The following is a 19,950-nucleotide window of genomic DNA, read 5'->3' as shown; positions in this document are numbered from 1 at the left end:
AAGGGATTAGTTAATAAAGTCTTCCTGTGAACCATAACCCATCTCACCTCTCATTCTCCAATTCACCATCTACCTAGTGTTCAGGTCTCTGGGCATCCCTAGGACTGTGTAGTGAGATCAGTGCAACATACTATAGAAGGGAGGGCGATGTCAAGTGTAGGTGAACAGTCACATCTAATCATGTCCTGGGATAAAGTTAATTCTAACTCTTAACATACAAGTCCAACTTTATTGCACACAGAGTCAGAACATACATTAATTATAAGGCAGAAGAAAATGTACCCATAAAAAACCTGACAGGTTTAGTGCACGACTAAAGCACACTGCCAAGCTGTGGTGAGGACCTTAAAGTAATAGATGTTAAGAGGTGGGCATTTCAGTGGCAGCATATTCTGAAATATTTCTTTACACCAAAATGGATGATGATGATTTAACATTATTGTGAAATGACTCAAAACAAGTATTGATTTTAGTCTAATGGCTTGTTACAGAAGGTGTCTAGAAGCAGTTATCTAGCTAGTGATTCATTCCTTGACAACTCAAATTGAGTTGTTCCGCTGCTCTGTGTTCGCTACATACTTCAGTCTGAGACTGTCGTCGTTTAAGTCGTTTGTGGTGACGTCAAAACGAGGGGTGTTGTACAAAACAAAGTCATCAGCGATTGGATCGTCTCGAACCCCCAGTATCAAAGTCAATGACACATTTTCCAAACACCGCTTTACCCATGTGTGTTCTGGCTCTGGCCCAACCCATCGGTTTCTGGGACCAATCAGAATGGTTAGAATGTGTTTACGTTCTAAAAATTGTCGGGGAGGTACTCATTCCGGAGAAGAAACTAACATCTGTGGTAGTGGCGTAGTGTTTGGCCCGGAGAAAGGAGTTTGGGTAGCCAAGCAAAGTCATTCACTGTTCTTAGAAGGGCACCTATTAAGTCATTGCTCCCAAACACGCTGTCAGGCTAGACGTAATCTCGGAAACGCAGAACTAATATCTCACGTAAATTGTGCCAGATGCTCAATTAGGTTCTTGGGGAGATATAAAGTCAGCAAAAAAAGAAACGTCCTCTCACTGTCAACTGTGTTTATTTTCAGCAAACTTAACATGTGTAAATATTTGTATGGACATAAGATTCCAACAACTGAGACATAAACTGAACAGGTTCCACAGACATGTGACAGAAATGGAATAATGTGTCCCTGAAAAAAGGGGGGGTCAAAATCCAAAGTAACAGTCAGTATCTGGTGTGGCCACCAGCTGCATTAAGTACTGCAGTGCATCTCCTCCTCATGGACTGCACCAGATTTGCCAGTTCTTGCTGTGAGATGTTACCCCACTCTTCCACCAAGGCACCTGCAAGTTAGCAGACATTTCTGGGGGGAATGGCCCTAGCCCTCACCCTCCGACCCAACAGGTCCCAGACGTGCTCAATTGGATTGAGATCCGGGCTCTTCACTGGCCATGGCAGAACACTGACATTACTGTCTTGCAGGAAATCATGCACAGAATGAGCAGTATGGCTGGTGGCATTGTCATGCTGGAGGGTCATGTCAGGATGAGCCTGCAGGAAGGGTACCACATGAGGGAGGAGGATGTCTTCCCTGTAGCGTTGAGATTGCCTGCAATGGCAACAAGCTCAGTCCGATGATGCTGTGACACACCGCCCCAGACCATGACGGACCCTCCACGTCCAAATCGATCCCGCTCCAGAGTACAGGCCTCGGTGTAACGCTCATTCCTTCAACGATAAACGCGAATCCGACCATCACCCCTGGTGAGACAAAACCAAGAGCCCTATTTGCCAGTCCTGTCTGGTCCAGCAATGGTGGGTTTGTGCCCATAGGCAACATTGTTGCCAGTGATGTCTGGTGAGGACCTGCCTTACAACAGGCCTACAAGCCCTCAGTCCAGCATCTCTCAGCCTATTGCGGACAGTCTGAGCACTGATGGAGGGATTGTGTGTTCCTGGTGTAACTCGGGCAGTTGTTGCCGTCCTGTACCTGTCCCGTAGGTGTGATGTTCGGATGTACCGGTCCTGTGCAGGTGTTGTTATACGTGGTCTGCCACTGCGAGGACGATCAGCTGTCCGTCCTGTCTTACTGTAGCTCTGTCTTAGGTGTCTCACAGTACGGGCATTGCAATTTATTGCCCTGGCCACATCTGCAGTCCTCATGCCTCCTTGAAGCATGCCTAAGGCACGTTCACGCAGATGAGCAGGGACCCTGGGCATTTTTCTTTTGGTGTTTTTCAGAGTCAGTAGAAAGGCCTCTTTAGTGTCCTAAGTTTTCATAACTGTGACCTTAATTGCCTACCGTCTGTAAGCTGTTAGTGTCTTAACGACCGTTCCACAGGTGCATGTTCATTAATTATTTATGGTTCATTGAACAAGCATGAGAAACAGTGTTTAAACCCTTTACAATGAAGATCTGTGAAGTTATTTGGATTTTTACGAATTATCTTTGAAAGACAGGGTCCTGAAAAAGAGGCGTTTCTTTTTTTTGCTGAGTTTATGAGAAAAGATACTGAGACAAGCGAAGTCTCCAAACCCCTAAACGGAAACTCTCAGCTCAAGCATGGTCCAAATGTCCCCTCCCCTTCCAAAATGTGAAAGATACGAACACCTGTGAAATCTTGATTTGTCCAAATGATCAGTGATAAGAAAATCTGCACACTGGAACAAAGTTCCTCGTTAGTCGTTGCATCCCACAGTCTGTTGACAGACTCTACGATACCATCCTATGTTGCGTGCATCTGTCCACGAGATGTTAGGCTAGAGGTACCCTCTGTGGGTGATGGGGGTTCAATGTTTGGGTAATACTACCCCCTTCATAGGTCTTCAGATTATCCATCTAGCCTTTTATTTTTTAAACTCCTTTGCATAAATACTTCTGATGCATGACCAGAAGAACATGTGTGCGCCTCTGCGATGAAGGAGATTCATATAAATGTTTCAATACTCCATCACTAGAGATCTGGTTTAACCTTCAATACTCAGTACTGTATTACCCAAATTCATTTTACCTCAATATTTGTGTACATTTTCAATCATTCAATCATTCAGAAAAGGCATTTAGAGGCCTGGTTCTGACTGTGCTGTTGCATCCTACAGTTGAAGGTGGGGCTAATTTTAGAAACTTGACTGGTTCTATAGACTGGTGAAATGAGAATGGAAGACGTTCAACGTTGTTGAATACAAATCTCAGACGTGTGGATGATTCATGTGGGCAAAAAGAAACAGAACATTTGAAATGAAAAGAACAAATTGTGGTTTTAATAGCTCTCAGGTAACAGGTTCAGATCAGCAAGCTGCATGTCAACTCACACATACTGTGTACACACACACACACACACACACACACACACACACACACACACACACACACACACACACACACACACACACACACACACACACACACACACACACACACACACGTCATGAGCACAAAAGTGCCATCATTCCCTCACACACACACTCTACCACAGACACATCCTGATTCCAAGTGTTAGGCTGCCATGAATAATGATGAACTCTAGTTTGATGAACTCTAACCTCTGACCCGGGACTGACCCTGTCCTAGCTCCTGGTGAACTCCAGTCCCGCTGGACTCTATTCTGAAGTTTTTACTTCCCTCTGTTCAGATATACAGCTGTCATTAAGGAACACACAGGTCTCCTAGCGTTCGAGGTTCCAATCAGTCTTATTACTTTACTGGACTGCCACTGTCTCTATCATTCAAGCCACAATCACCCATGTAGGTCATTTAACGCTGTACCAACAATCATGAGTTGTGTCTTAAACCTTCCTTCGAAACAGCAACAACTCCCGTCCAGATATCACTCCCGTTCCCTCAGCCTCACCCACTAGCAACCTACCCTATCCCACCATACAGTATACAGTATCATCATGTCCCAACCCCATGGTTTGACTCCCTATACACCCCCCCCCCCCCCCAATCTCAGAAGCTCCGCCTTCTGGAGCTCTGAGAACAGACTGCTGAGTAAGACATCTGAGTGACAGCCTGTAACTCCTCCTCTTCTCTGCTCCTCATCCTCCTCCTGTCCGCCATGACTCTTCATTGTGTTTTGGGCTTGGCACCGCCAGGGGTTGTGTCAGCGGCGGGGCCACCACCTTGGGCAATTCTGTGGAGACTGTATTAAAGAGAGGGTTCAATATCACATGATCTCATTTACATTGGTCATTGGACAAAAGGTTATAGGCTTTTTCCATACCCTTTCTCCAATACTGCCAGCCATTACAAATTGACTAAATGTCACAGTGATTCTGAAATCTGTTCAGGGTCTGCAGAGCTGCAATGAAAAACTACAGGAAGGAAAGAGGAATGTTCCATTCCACCGTTGTGCCAAAAGATGGCGCCATACTCACATGTCCTTGACGTTGTCAACGTTTGCCTGAATTCCTGCAAAGAAGCCGTCCACTTTTGCCTGGAACATCAAAAGAGGTATTGGCGAGAAACACACTTCATTTGAACAATTGACAGAAGTACCTTCTTTCATTGAATAAATCAGGAGAGCAGTTGTCACAGCAGCGTGAGTGAGATTTTACCTGGTGCTGCCTGTAGAACAGCGGTAGAGAGAATAGAGCGATCACACCTGGAGAAGAAGACAGAAGGGGAGGAGATGGCATGTGTTAAGCTTTCTGATTGAGTAAATAGCTTCTTCAGACTAACAACATGGCATGCCCTTTCATTCAAATCAAAAGGCTGATGTCAGTCAGCATGCATCAACCAACGGTATCAGTCTCTACAGGACAAATGGCCATCATGATTACTGAATGGCAATTCAATAAAGTTATTCGAATACTGATTCTAACTGTGTCTGTGATTCTCACCCATGATGAGCACAGTAAGGCCATTACACAGGTCTCCCAGGAAGGTCACCAGGTAAATCAGAGCCAGGAGCTGAAAAGAACGGGAGGAAACACATACACAATGCACAATATAAATGTACTCTCTGCAATAAGCATTGCAAATTCCATCAAAATATAAATATATTTAGCGAATGATTTTCTCCATAGCAACTTACAGCCATGCATGCATACATTTGAAGTATGGGTGGCCCCGGGAATTGAACCCACTACCCTGGCGATGCAAGCGCCATGCTCTACCAACTGAGTGGTACAGGACCGCCAAAGACTTAGAATGCATAAGCTTGTGGTAAATGTGTTGCAAAGAGTATCTTAAATAATCCCACACCAACCCCCCTCGCACCCCCTCAAAACCTTTTGTGAACTAACACTCACACTTGACTTTTCCCCCCTCCTTACTAGCTCTGACTTTCCTGATAGCTACTTTATTTAGGAAACATTTACTTACTAGGACTGAGATATGTGGTTGTCCCACCTAGCTATCTTAAAATGAATGCACTAACTGGAAGTCTCTCTGGATAGACGCGTCTGCTAAATGACCCAAATGTAAAATGTCAACGAATGCACGCATCACATGTCAAAATTGCACATGGTCCCTGACAAATGAATGAGTACATATGTCCCAGATCATCCGCCATAACCCTTGGGGAGTTGGTGTAATATAGCTCAGTGGGATGTCACTTAGGGCCCATACCCCCATCCTGAAACGGGACACCCCCCTCTCAGGGAAGACGAATCTCCTCTCGTACCCTGTAACTGGGTTAACAGCCACCTGTGTCCCATGTCACATACCGGCCAGGTCAGGGTTGAGACCAAGGGGCTTTGCGGCTTCTGGGGCTCAGGCTTAAAGGCTACGTGGTACCGTCACACTGGCTCTCACTAACTGTGAGTCACACTAAGTACTCCTGCTGTAAATGTACATTTAACCCTAAAGCATTATGGTGCAAGCCACATGACTGTTGTTGATTCAACGTGCCAATGTTATCCTTCTACTGTCCCGGTAAACTGGAGAGAAAATGAAGAGGAAGTCTAAAAGGAAGGATTCTAGCAGAAACGTTTTATCATTTGATAACGAATTGAGATTTAGATTAGAATGGAATTTGATTGAATTATTAGTCAAAGTTTGCCGTACGTATTGTATGACTATGAGAAGGGAACATGCTTCGTCAATATGTCAGGACTGACCTAGAGTGTAGCTGAAATACACACAGAGAAATGTCATACATGTTCTGTATGAAACACATACATAGGAGAGGGAAAGGACGAGAATCTTTGGCATACTGTTAAAAGTAACCTTTGCTTGAGTACTATGTTGATTTAGCCCCCATAAAAAAGGACACCATTGCAATGCTTTGAGAGCTCTCAGGTATACTGGCAAGGGGACGATACAGTTGTACTCCTTTCTTATTGTTACCCTTTCGATGTGACGCATCGTCCCCGATACCAATTCAATAAAATCCCAAAGTTCTACAAACTTGCAATTGCGCTTGCTGCCAGTTGGCTTGCATCACACTCGAATGCGAATAAAAACAAGGGAACGCTTAAAGTTGCGGGACTATACAGTGGGGCAAAAATGTATTTAGTCAGCCACCAATTGTGCAAGTTCTCCCACTTAAAAAGATGAGAGAGGCCTGAAATTTTCATCATAGGTACACTTCAACTATGACAGACAAAATGAGAAAAAAAATCCAGAAAATCACATTGTTGGATTTTTTATGAATTTATTTGCAAATTATGGTGGAAAATAAGTATTTGGTCAATAACAAAAGTTTATCTCAATACTTTGTTATATACCCTTTGTTGGCAATGACAGAGGTCAAACGTTTTCTGTAAGTCTTCACAAGTTTTCACACACTGTTGCTGGTATTTTGGCCCATTCCTCCATGCAGATCTCCTCTAGAGCAGTGATGTTTTGGGGCTGTTGCTGGGCAACACGGACTTTCAACTCCCTCCAAAGATTTTCTATGGGGTTGAGATCTGGAGACTGGACAGGCCACTCCAGGGCCTTGAAATGCTTCTTACGAAGCCACTCCTTCATTGCCCGGGCGGTGTGTTTGGGATCATTGTCATGCTGAAAGACCCAGCCACGTTTCATCTTCAATGCCCTTGCTGATGGAAGGAGGTTTTCACTCAAAATCTCACGATACATGGCCCCATTCATTCTGTCCTTTACACGGATCAGTCGTCCTGGTCTCTTTGCAGAAAAACAGCCCCAAAGCATGATGTTTCCACCCCCATGCTTCAAAGTAGGTATGGTGTTCTTTGGATGCAACTCAGCATTCTTTGCCCTCCAAACACGACGAGTTGAGTTTTTACCAAAAAGTTCTATTTTGGTTTCATCTGACCATATGACATTCTCCCAATCTTCTTCTGGATCATCCAAATGCTCTCTAGCAAACTTCAGACGGGCCTGGACATGTACTGGCTTAAGCAGGGGGACACGTCTGGCACTGCAGGATTTGAGTCCCTGGAGGCGTAGTGTGTTACTGATGGTAGGCTTTGTTACTTTGGTCCCAGCTCTCTGCAGGTCATTCACTAGGTCCCCCCGTGTGGTTCTGGGATTTTTGCTCACCGTTCTTGTGATCATTTTGACCCCACGGGGTGAGATCTTGCGTGGAGCCCCAGATCGAGGGAGATTATCAGTGTGTCTTCCATTTCCTAATAATTGCTCCCACAGTTGATTTCTTCAAACCAAGCTGCTTACCTATTGCAGATTCAGTCTTCCCAGCCTGGTGCAGGTCTACAATTTTGTTTCCGATGTCCTTTGACAGCTCTTTGGTCTTGGCCATAGTGGAGTTTGGAGTGTGACTGTTTGAGGTTGTGGACAGGTGTCTTTTATACTGATAACAAGTTCAAACAGGTGCCATTAATACAGGTAACGAGTGGAGGACAGAGGAGCCTCTTAAAGAAGAAGTTACAGGTCTGTGAGAGCCAGAAATCTTGCTTGTTTGTAGGTGACCAAATACTTATTTTCCACCATCATTTGCAAATAAATTAATAAAAAATCCTACAATGTGATTTTCTGGAATTTCTTTTCTCATTTTGTCTGTCATAGTTGAAGTGTACCTATGATGAAAATTACAGGCCTCTCTCATCTTTTTAAGTGGGAGAACTTGCACAATTGGTGGCTGACTAAATACTTTTTTGCCCCACTGTATGTACATGATTATCACAATCATATGAACCACAGTGAGTTGTGTGTATGACAGCAGCGGTCTTTGATAGTGGTCTTGTTAGGAAACACAGTCGTCATTTGTCATTTGACGGGCATGACACCGTCGTCATCTCCAGTGAACGGGGAGCCAGGCTGATGCCGGTAGAGAGCAGAAGAAGAGAAAAAGATGGATAGAAAAAGAGGAGGGAGGGATGGTCTGCTCTAAGGAAAGAGAGTCGAGCCCAGACAGCTAGATGTAGTAGTTGAAGTAAATCCACAACGACAAGATGGCCTCCTGTAAACAGGGTCATGGACGGGGTTCAAGAGACAAGGAGGAGAAGGGAAGGAGATGAAAAGAGAGAGAGAGAGAGGCAGAGAGAGAAAGGGCATGTTTTGAGGGACAAAAGGTCTATGCCATTCTGAAGAGCTTCCTTGTGTAAAAAGTTATTTGAACCTTAATAAGGATCGGACCCTTTTCTTCAATTTTCGCCTAAAATGACAGACCCAAATCTAACTGCCTGTAGCTCAGGCCCTGAAGCAAGGATATGCATATTATTGGTACCATTTGAAAGGAAACACTTTGAAGTTTGTGGAAATGTGAAAGGAATGTAGGAGAATATAACACAATAGATCTCGTAAAATATCTGGTACAATCATCTTTGAAATGCAAGAGAAAGGCCATAATGTCTTATTCCAGCCCAGGTGCAATTTAGATTTTGGACTCTAGATGGCAGCAGTGTATGTGCAAAGATTTAGACTGATCAAATGAATCATTGCATTTCTGTTCAACATTTTGTATCACGACTGCCCAAATGTGCCTAATTTGTTTATTAATAACTTTTCATGTTTTCAAACTGTGCACTCTCCTCAAACAATAGCATGGTATTCTTTCACTGTAAAAGCTACTGTAAATTGGACAGAGCAGTTAGATTAACAAGAATTTAAGCTTTCTGCCAATATCAGATATGTCTATGTCCTGGGAAATGTTCTCGTTACTTACAACCTCATGCTCATCGCATTAGCTCGCGTTAGCTCAACCGACCCACCAATCCTGACGAAGTTTTAAGTGAATGAATGAGACTTGAGAGGAGCTCTTGAAGGAGAGCATATAAAAAAGGTACTGCCATATTCTGGCCCTTTCTAGACGAAGATCGACGAGGTCCAACACCTAGGCAGTCTCACCTTGAGAGAGTCGAAGAGGCTTCCAACCAGGAAGAGATTCTTGAGTGAGTTAGCAGCAGAGACGACTGCAACGATGGCCTTCTGCATGTATTGGTCCGCCAGCTCCCCACTGAAACTAATGTCCAGATCCAGATACGCCCTGAGGACAGAAAGAGAGCGCGGTAGAAAAGGACAGTGATAAAGGGGGAGTGATGGAGAAAGAGAGGGAGATGGAGTTCAGGACCAGTGGGAAGGATGAATCAGTGATTTCCATCAGCACAGATATTCAAATAGAAATGTCCTTTCAGATCACGATGGATGAAGTCTATCAACTAGTTTATCAAACAGCAGTGGTTAACCTAAAAAAATAAATAATTAAAAACACACTGCCGTTTTTTTAAAGACAAGCCCACTGGACTGTGATCCCAGGCAGGATTTATTTTGGGAGGTGAGGGAATCCAGCCAATTAAGAACCTATTCCTGAATGCCACTCCCACAATGTTATTAGAGAAGAGAGGAGATAAGCAAGAGTGGAAGGGAGTGGGGGATGAGAGCAAATAGGAGAGGAAAGGCGAGAAGAAATAGGAAAAGAAGAGGGGAGACGAGAGGAAGAAGACAAGAATAAAGGAGAAAAGAGGAAATGTTTTTAAAAGAGCAGAGAAGAGGACTGACAAAGAGAATGGAGAGGAGAGAACATGATTACATTGAGAGAAGAAAACCCCCTCCAGGTTTAATAGGAACACTTCCCCACCCCCATTCTACCCCATCTCATGCCAGGTGGGCAGCCACTCACTTGAAGGGGGGCACTCCGTCTCCCATGTTGAGCACGTGGAGGATTTTATAGTAGAGGCTGACTGAGACGGTGAAGCACAGGGCGCCCAGGGAGATGGTGGAGACGACTGTGATGATGCTGAGCTGGAACAAGGACAGCAAACCCACCACCAGCCCTGTGAATACCATGCCTGTACGCTCTGTGTCCTTCCAGTAGATCAGATCCATCACTGAGGAGAGGAGGAGGAGAGGAGGGGAGAGCAGAGAAGGATAGACGGTAAGAGGGATGGAGAGGGGAATTGACAAGAGGGAGAAAAGGTGGAAAAATAAGAACGTTAGATGCATTGTCTACATGTTCACTTCAAGTATAAACCAATGAGAAACCAATGAGTCAACATGGTCTTCATTGAAGCAGGGTGGGGGAGGGGACAAGCCCATGCATCTGACACTTCCTCTGATTATTTTAGTTGGTTGCTAACGGCAGCAGGGACAGTCAGAGCTGCAAGAGTCTCTCCTCCGCCTATGTGCCTTTTACAAACCCCCCACAGCGTCACCAGCCAGTCAGTCCCTGTTTGTCTCTGACTCTGCAGTGCTCAGTGGGCCAGAAGGCCTTTCAGCTGTGTGGAGGCAGAGCAGAGGGACAGTGGTCACCAGGCAGAGAGAAAACACAGAGCAGGGGGAGATGTCAAGTCTAGCCTGGGCTTAATATAGCCTGCGCACTGTATAGATGAGAGGAGAGAGAAGAGGAAAGAAAAGAGGAGAGGAGGGAGCAGGAACCCTGAATTTAAATGTTGCCTCGGAGAGCACCTGCTGACAATCTTCAAGCCCGCTTCCACCCCCTTTCTGCACTCTGTCCGTCTCCCTCGAATAGTCACCCAGCAACTGGAGCCACTGCTACTGGGCCCTCTCAGAGCCAAAATGGAGGCTCCCCTGGCCTGATCCCTCCATGGAATAAGCAGCAGTAGCTCCCAACCAACAGAGTAATTACAGCCAAAACACTGATAGCACAGTGTAATGAAGCTGAACTCGGAGGTGGTAAACTGTAGTGACAAAGACATATGGTCGTTACTCCATGGCTATCAGTGTATGAGTGAGCCTGGCCCTGGGAATTAGAATAGAGTGCACTGATATACCTGACCAGCAGGAGGACTATGTATAAACATTACCACACACTATTAATACCCTCAAAGCCTCCAGGACACACACACATCTGCCCATTGTCCCAACAGGTGGAACTACAGTACAGTAGCATACAGCTCTCTGATGTGTTGGCACTTTGCGACATTGACCAGCACATGGTAACACTGTTAAATGCACAGACTAAGTGCACTAAGAAAAGGAAGACATACCACAGCAAGTTATACTAACGCCGGGGCAAAACTAACCCCTCATGTGACGGTCCAATAGGTTGACTCTATACTAAGCCACGACTATATTGGTTAATGTTAATATAGTGATATAATGAACTCTCTGAGAATAGTACAGACAATATGAAGTGGGAAGAGGGGAGTCACACACACACACACACACACACACACACACACACACACACACACACACACACACACACACACACACACACACACACACACACACACACACACACACACACACACACACACACACACACACACACACCATCAGTGTGTTGTATCCACACACACACACACACAGACCAAATTGAAAGCTGTATTTGCCATAATCTTAGAGAAACCTCTCTATCTATGCCGAGTTCAGCATACTCTTACACCATGAGGAAATACAATGCAGCACTCCTCTGACTGAACTAACCAACACAGAGCTGAGCACTGACTGACTGACTGACTGACTGACTCAATCGTTACTACAACATAATCAAATCACCAGTCAACCAATTCACAGCCTGACCTATTTACCACCACAACCAAAACCACCACCCAGCCATTTTAACACTACGGGGCATGCAGGAAGTCCCAGAGTAGCCCTGTGAAACACCTTGGCTCTGCCAACCCTGCTGCCAACCCTGCTGCCCAAAGAGGTAACCCTGTCAGATGGGGCACAGACCAGCTCATCACACTACTAGCCTCTTACGTACACACAAGTGATTACATATATGGTCCCTACATGCTGTAACAAGCTATAACACAACTCTGGATGGTCCCCACTAAAGCCAGGATGAGCAGGTTTTTAAAGGAGCAAAGAGTTTAAAAAATTTGCCATGGAAAAAATATTGCGGTACTGGTATCGTCAAAACCCTAGTCGCCACCATCTAAAACACTCCTTAGGACACTCTTAACCCGCCTGAAACAATCCCATCAATAAGCAGGCAGACACACACACCTCTGCAAAGTTCAAACGGTCTCAAACACTCCTGGTCGGTGAGTGGTCAAAATCTACCCAAAGACCCTTGGCTGTAGCTGGTCTCCTGACGTTCAGACTCCTCTCCAAAGCCACGGACACTAAATGCACAGCTCTACACTGGACAGACGGGGTCAGTCCCTACATGTGGAAACGCCCCGACGGCTGAGGACGACAGGTACTGTAATTCTATCTGTGCCCTGATCTTGCCGATGTCTGAAACGAGACACTCCTTTGCCCATTCAATAGGTCACCTGCCTCCCCGCCTAGTCAATTCCCTGATAGATCTCAGTGTGCCGACTGACACCGTCTCATAATATCTCCATCTTGTCTCTCTGAGCCCAGGGTCTTACCGTTAATGTTGGCCATTTTGGTTGCTGCTCAGGCGATCCCCCCTTCTCTCTGTTTGTCTCTCTCTCAGTCCCCCTGCTCTCTCCCTGCCACGCTGAGCTGTTTTTGGCCTCCCCTGCCCAGTCAGCAGTACAGAGACTTTTCAGTCCAAAATAATCAGCCCAATAGGGCCCGCCCCCCTCAAGACTCATGTAGACTACAATGTAGATAGACAGACAGATACAGAGATAAGATAGATGCCAAATATATTCACTTATTCACACATGTAGTACATGCATATACTGTATATTGACCTGAGACAGAGACAAACCTTGAGACACACACACACACACGTTGGCATACACATAGATAGCCATAGTGGATAACATAGAGACGCAAAGAGACATAACCACAGACAACGATGACACACAAGCCCATTCAGAGAAAAAACACTCACACAGAGAGGGAAACGGACATGGACACAGACGGAGAATTACATAACACACTTATGTAAGCAGAGACAGGACAGACAACAGCTCACAAAAGGAGCAGGTATAGAAGTAAAAACACATTATTGTGAGATACAGACAGTACCGTCCTACCAGTAGGTACAAACTCTTAGAAAAAAGGGTCCCAAAAGGGTTCTTCGGCTGTCCCCATATGAGAACCCTTTTTGGTTCCAGGTAGAACCCCTTTGGGTTCCACGTAGAAGGTTCCACGCAGAACCCTCTGTGGAAATGGTTCTACGTGGAACCCAAACGGGTTCTACATGGAACAAAAAAGGCTTCTTCAAAGGGATATCCTATTATGACAGCAAAATAACCCTTTTAGGTTCTAGATGGCATGTTTGCTCAAATAACCTCATATATATTCAGATATGCATAGCGGTAGTCAAACCTGTAACCAGCTAGTCTAACCTCACGATAAACACGAGGAGTCAAATGTGTTCTGACTCATTCAGCCCCATTCTGATACAGAAACCAGATGGTTTGCTTTACATGACATCTAGAAACCCTTAAAGCCTGTCAACAGCTTGACCAGCCATTAATCACCCAGGGTCAGTGTGAGGGGGGTGGACAGTACAGTACACCCAGTCCACCCAGCCGCCGGGCCAGCCACTCCCCAGTTCACCCACTATAATAAGATTGGAGGATATGGCAGAGGTCCATATTGAATGGCATCCCCCTTGAAGTCATCCATATCGACCATGGAGGCCAGAGAAGATAGATTTAATTTCTCACACTTGGTCTCTCTCCACCACCCCCTCTTTCCTTCACTGCCCTGTCTCACATTCTCTTTATCATGTGTACAGTGATCCAAGGGATACGGAAAGATGAGGGTGTCAGCGTGTATGTCCGAGCAGACACATACAGACAGAGCAGGAATGATTTTTGGTGGAATTAGCCCATTACCCCTTGGAATCCCAAGGGAATTTTGCCATGGAGACACACAGCTAAATATATTCCAGGGTCTATGTTACTCAGGCACTGAGAGGGAAATGTGTATCATCTTTATTTTCATTATTGTTCGAAAAGGATTGATTGAGGAAGGCTTTGTGCTCAGCAACATATCAAGGACAGAAATGAAAGGGAGGTAACAGGGTGGTGGTGATTGTCTTCCGACAGATGGCGTCATTCTAACACGACCGCGTTGCCATGACCTATCAGTGCAGACGCACTATCTAAGATAATGTCGTAGAAGTCAAATAGAATGATTCGGGCAAGGGGATGGTAGATGCAAAGGTAGTTCCAAGATAGGAAAGTCACATAAAAATAGGTAAGATGTGCTACGAATGTTACCTGCTATGTGGGTGCATATCGTAGGGCCTGATAGGTTGAGCACTGAAAACCACTGTTCGCTAACCAGCTCTTCCTGAGTGTTTCGACCAATGGAGGTGGAGGAAGTGGATGACACGTCATCGGTGAGGCCGCCTCTTGGTCGCACAGCCGTGAGCAGTGGGACGGTGGCTTCCGTGGTTACGAGGGACTCAGGCTCAGGGGGCGGTGATGCTGCCGAGAAACAGGACACAAGGTAATTGTGACGATGTCATCGCCCTGCATCAAGTTAGTCTACAGGCAGGTCGCATTAGATCAACTGGAAATGTAATTCATCTGACGACGTCATTATTTACCTGAGCCTCACCTACCTTACAATGAGCAGTGATTTAGAAATCTTATTAACAAAAGTGCTCATCCTGATCCTAAACAACAGGAGAGAGCATGCTGTACAGGGAGTCTAAAGCACAGTGGTGTCTGACTTCATCTGTGGTCGCAGGCAGGCAGGCAGGCACGCACGCACGCACGCACGCACGCACGCACGCACGCACGCACACACACACACAACCGGTGCTCAGTCAATGATTGCCCTGGAGCAATATGCTCGCCCACAGTGTGATTTCAGGGTCTAGAAAGCCTGAAAAGATGCAGTATCTCCTGCTTTTATAAATGTAGCTCCGTGCAGGTATATCTACCCTGATCCCATCTACCCACTCATCTAGATAGCCCCACCCCTTCCCAACTGCCCCATAGTGGGCTCACCCTGGTGGCTGTCAGAGGGACTGTAGTGCTGGGGCTCCAGGGGCTCTGTCTCCTCTCTCTGGGTCTCTGTGTCCCTCTCTTGAGGTTCAATCTCAGTATCTAGGAGAGAATCCTGGACTGTCACAGTCTGTCTGTGGACGTCCCTTTCCCTTTCCTCCCTCTCCCTCTCCTCCTCATCCTCTAGGGTGAGGAAGGTGTGGGGGTCCCACTCCACGTCGGGGGAGTCCAGGGGGAGGATCGATTCCACGGTGTCGGTGCGGATCAGAGAGGTGCGGCCTCCCCTGGCCCCGCCCCTCCGCCGGCTCCCTGATGATGAGTCACGATGATGTCGTGAGGCTCCGCCTGCCTCTGCCTCGGCGATGGCGATGTAGGAGAAGGTGGGCTCGAAGGAGTTCTGTCTCGGGGTCCCCCAAATGGAGGGGGATGAAGCTCCACCGTCATCATCCTCCGGGCTCCCGTCTTCTTCGTCAGACCACTCCCTGGCCGTATGCAGGTCGTACAGCTCAGACTCCTCATTCCCACCTGGAGAGAACAGGCATAGGAAAAGCCTTAAAGTCAACCTATATTGATTTAAGTATTTTTATATTTGTTATTCTGTCCTGTGTCAATGTTATATGTTGAAAATTGTGTAGGCTTTCATTACAGAAAACCTATACATTTAGCTATAAACTACAGCGAAAACTTTCATCCTAGGAGAAAGCAATATAAGTACACAACATTATTCCATAAACATATCACATGTTCTGTGACGTTAATGTCTACGGAGGAGCCGTTTGACGTTGCTTTCTCGTCTGCATGTCCTCTGATGTTTTTGAGCGCTGAGTTGAAAGCCCAATGAAGCACAACGTGCTTTGCCTGAATGAAAGGGCAACATCCAAAAGGTGCAAAACACTTTTGGTGAGAGTAATCTTTCCAGATCTCATTATTCCGAAAGGCTACAAAAGCATTCAAGCAAACAAATGGACACAATCAACTTCAGGTTAGACCTGTAGACATGTCATAGTATGATTTTTTCAAATTATGATTCTCACATACAAAGTCCAATCATTCACATAGTCCATTTCTAAACCTGTACCATATGTATGCATTGTGTGATGTTACCTTCAGTGCAGGGAGGCGTTGAATCAGGTGTGGAGGAGACAGAACCATATTCCTCTGTAAGAAAAATAACAAGATTAATCAGAGACATGTCTATTACCATTGGCTAGGGAACCTATCATAACCACAGTTGTGAAATGTACAGTACAAAACAGACAATTTGTATCTTAAAAAAACTACTGATTAAGGACTGCCATTTGGCCATTCTATGTGAAACTGGAGACACTTCTATACCGTCTATGTCTACAACTCCTCTCTTCCTTCTATTTCTACGTCTGCAACTTTTAGCCAAGGCCTATTTGCATGTAAGGCTAGAGAGCAGACACTATCAAGATAAGTTTTCCTCACAATATAAAGCATTGTATCACTTTCAAAAGCATTAGACTGTGCACAAAAGCATTCCCACACATAGCCTATTCTCAGACAGATTACGTGCTTCCAATCCTGTAAATGCGTTTCTATAGTGTCTCAATACATTGAGATGAGATTGAGAGAATAAATAAAATGGTTGCATTTGTATTTTCTTTAGGAGAATCCATAGCTTGAATCCAGGCATTTGAGTAGCCTTTTTCTAAGCCATTACCCAGTCTTTAAAAGCAATTTCATTGGTGTTTGTATACGTTACGCTAACAGCTAACTATGTTCCCTCTCCTACAGTACAGATCAGCTCTGGCAGAGCAGGCATGGGGGAGGCCTTAACTGCATTAGCTAGCCTGCCACCTCAGATCATCCGATATATCAAGCAGCTGGTAACTGTGAAAGAAGCCCTGGCTAAAATGAAAACACCTGCACACACACACACACACACACACACACACACACACACACACACACACACACACACACACACACACACACACACACACACACACACACACACACACACACACACACACACACACACACACACATATATATATAACCGGTGCTCGGTCAATGAAAACACACACACACACAAGCCTACACATCCTGAGAACACACACACACATCTGCAATAGGTCTCTACAAAGGAAAAGAAAAAGGTGCGTCTGCCACAACACTGCATCAATCCATCCGTTAAACCATGTGTTTATCAAGGGAGGGAGCGAGAGAAGGAGAGGGAGATCGATGGCCACGCATATGGCTATTACAGATGCTGTACAGATATATGGGGATGCGAAAGACAGACAGACAGACAGACAGACAAAAGCCGACACACTCACTGCAGTGGGAGAATCCTAGAACCTGGCCCATGCTCCATCAAGGCACTGCTGGGCCCATCCAGTCTGGAAGCCCCCCTCTCTTCCTCTGGATCTCTCGCTCTCTCTCTCTCCCTCCCTCCCTTCCTTGTTCCACCGATGCAGCACTGCTGTTTCTCTCTCTGGCTCTCCCTCTATGCACCCTCCCCTTCCTTCTCTGGCTCACGGCCCCTCCCTACCTCCTTCTCCTGCTCTCTCTTTTCCCCTCCCTCCCTCTCCTGCTCTCACATCACTATGACGGCAGGGGAGCAGCACAGGCAGGGCAGAGCCAGAGAAAGAGTGTGTGTGTGTGTGTGTGTGCATACGTGAGCGTGAGTGTGAGTGTTTCCCTCCTTCCATTCATGACTAATCATTAATGTGTGCATCCAGCCGAGTGGAGTATATCTCTGTCTGCATTTTACGGGGCTTTGTATTTTTTATTTGTATTTTGTATTTATTAGGGATCCCCTTCCTGGGGTCCAAGATGATTGGTAGTGGTAGTGATAGTGGGCATGGCCTTGTTGCATACACATGACAAAGGGAAACATAGAGCTCATTACAAATACATATCCTTTTGCACCCTCCCACACACAGACAGACATACTGTATGTCTTACTGGGTGTTTTGAATACCCACCATGTGTGAGACTGCTAGGTAAAGCAGAAGGGTGTATTTGTCGATCGCCTGGCGGCAGTAAGCAGCCGTAGCAGCAGCAGCACATGCTATAACCCAGCTCGTTGTAGCCCTGGTGTGCTGCCTGAAGCTACTTCTGCAAATGAGTAGTCACATGATGTGTCAGCTAAATCATCCTGCTCATGTACATCACTGACTGTTCAGACTTGGACAACATATAAGGGGGAAATTGCACGAAATATAGAAATTTTCTCCATTCAAAAAACACACATTTAATGAGGCTATAAAGTGCACTTTCTGGCGGGTGCAATACACTGAGTGTACCACACATTGTGTCAGCACCTTCCTAATATTGAGTTGTACCCTCTTTTGTCCTCAGCACAGACTCAATTCGTCAGGGTATGGACTACAAGGTGTTGAAAGCGTTCCACAGGGATGCTGGCCTATGTCGACTCCAAAGCTGCCCACAGTTGTGTCAAGTTGGCTGGATGTCCTGTAGGTGGTGGACCATTCTTGATACACACAGGGAAACTGTTGAGCGTGAAAAACCCAGCAGTATTGCATATCTTGACACACTCAAACCGGTGCGCCTGGCACCTACCTATACCCCGTTCAAAAGCACTGAAATATTTTGTCTTGCCCATTCACCCTCTGAATGGTACATATACACAATCCACGTCTCAATTGTCTCAAGGCTTAAAAATCTTTCTTTAACCTGTCTCCTCCCTTTCATCTACAAAAGGAAACCCAGCCTTGAGCTGCCCAGTGACGCGAGCCTACCAGACGGGCTAAATGCTTTCATGCTCGCTTCGAGGCAAGCAACACTGAAGCATGCATGAGAGCACCAGCTGTTTCCGGACGACTGTGTGATCACGCTCTCCGTAGCCAATGTCAGCAAGACCTTTTAACAGGTCAACATTCACAAGGTCGCAGGGCCAAACGGATTACCAGGACGTGTACTCCGAGCATACACGGACCAACTAGCAAGTGTCTTCACTGACATTTTCAACCTCTCCCTGACCGAGTCTGTAATACCTACATGTTTCAAGCAGACCACCATAGTCCCTGTGCCCAAGAAGGTGAAGGTAACCTGCCTAAATGAAGAGCCATGAAGTGCTTTGAAAGGTTGGTTATGGCTCACATCAACACCATCATCCCAGAAACCCTAGATCCACTCCAATTCCCATACCGCCCCACACATGACACAACCTTAATCGCATTCCACACTGCCCTTTCCCACCTGGACAAAAGGAACACCTATGTGAGAATGCTATTCATTGACTACAGCTCAGCGTTCAACACCATAGTGCCCACGAAGCTCATTACTAAGCTAAGGACCCTGGAACTAAACACCTCCCTCTGAAACTGGATCCTGGACTTCCTGATGGTCCGCCCCCAGGTGGTAAGGGTAGGCAACAACACATCTGCCAAGCTGATCCTCAACACGCGGGCCCCTCAGGGGTGCGTGCTTAGTCCCCTCCTGTACTCCCTGTTCACCCACGACTGCGGGGCCAAGCACAAGTCCAACACCATCATTAAGTTTGCTGACGACACAACGGTGGAAGGCCTCACTGACAACGATTAGACAGCCTATAGGGAGGAGGTCAGAGACCTGGCAGTGTGGCAAAAGAGCAAGACAAAAGAGATGATCATGGACTGCAGGAAAAGGAGGGCATCCACATGACATTCACATCGATGGGGCTGTAATGGAGTGGGTCGAGAGTTTCAAGTTCCTTGGTGTCCACATCACCAACAAATTATCATATCAAACACACCAAGAAAGTCGTGAAGAGGGCACGACAATGCCTTTTCCCCCTCAGGAGAAAA

General features: G+C 46.0%; 1 protein-coding gene across 3 annotated transcripts; it reads right to left on the bottom strand.

Moving 5' to 3' along the window:
* Positions 1–215: 215 nt before the first annotated feature.
* Positions 216–17,609, bottom strand: LOC139547702 (reticulon-2-like). Of its 3 annotated transcripts, XM_071356701.1 has the most exons (10): positions 17,476–17,609; positions 16,277–16,330; positions 15,176–15,697; positions 14,438–14,647; positions 9,994–10,201; positions 9,222–9,360; positions 4,850–4,919; positions 4,565–4,611; positions 4,385–4,443; positions 216–4,149 (listed from the first exon to the last, which is right to left on the bottom strand). In XM_071356701.1, exons 1-10 carry the CDS (start codon positions 17,504–17,506, stop codon positions 4,074–4,076), a joined length of 1,416 nt encoding a protein of 471 aa, XP_071212802.1. In that variant the 5' UTR covers positions 17,507–17,609; the 3' UTR covers positions 216–4,073. The 3 variants fall into 3 exon arrangements, with proteins under 3 accessions (XP_071212802.1, XP_071212804.1, XP_071212805.1); XM_071356703.1 differs by lacking the exons at positions 14,438–14,647; positions 15,176–15,697; positions 16,277–16,330; positions 17,476–17,609 and adding an exon at positions 12,662–12,787 and having other exon boundaries at positions 3,247–4,149; XM_071356704.1 differs by lacking the exons at positions 14,438–14,647; positions 15,176–15,697; positions 16,277–16,330; positions 17,476–17,609 and adding an exon at positions 12,291–12,434 and having other exon boundaries at positions 3,247–4,149.
* Between the last annotated feature and the right edge of the window lie 2,341 nt (positions 17,610–19,950).

The sequence above is a fragment of the Salvelinus alpinus genome, chromosome 21 (assembly GCF_045679555.1).
Source record: "Salvelinus alpinus chromosome 21, SLU_Salpinus.1, whole genome shotgun sequence".
Taxonomy (NCBI): Eukaryota; Metazoa; Chordata; class Actinopteri; order Salmoniformes; family Salmonidae; genus Salvelinus; species Salvelinus alpinus.
The sequence above is the reverse complement of the archived record's forward strand: the minus strand, read 5'-3'. Positions and strand labels throughout refer to the sequence as shown.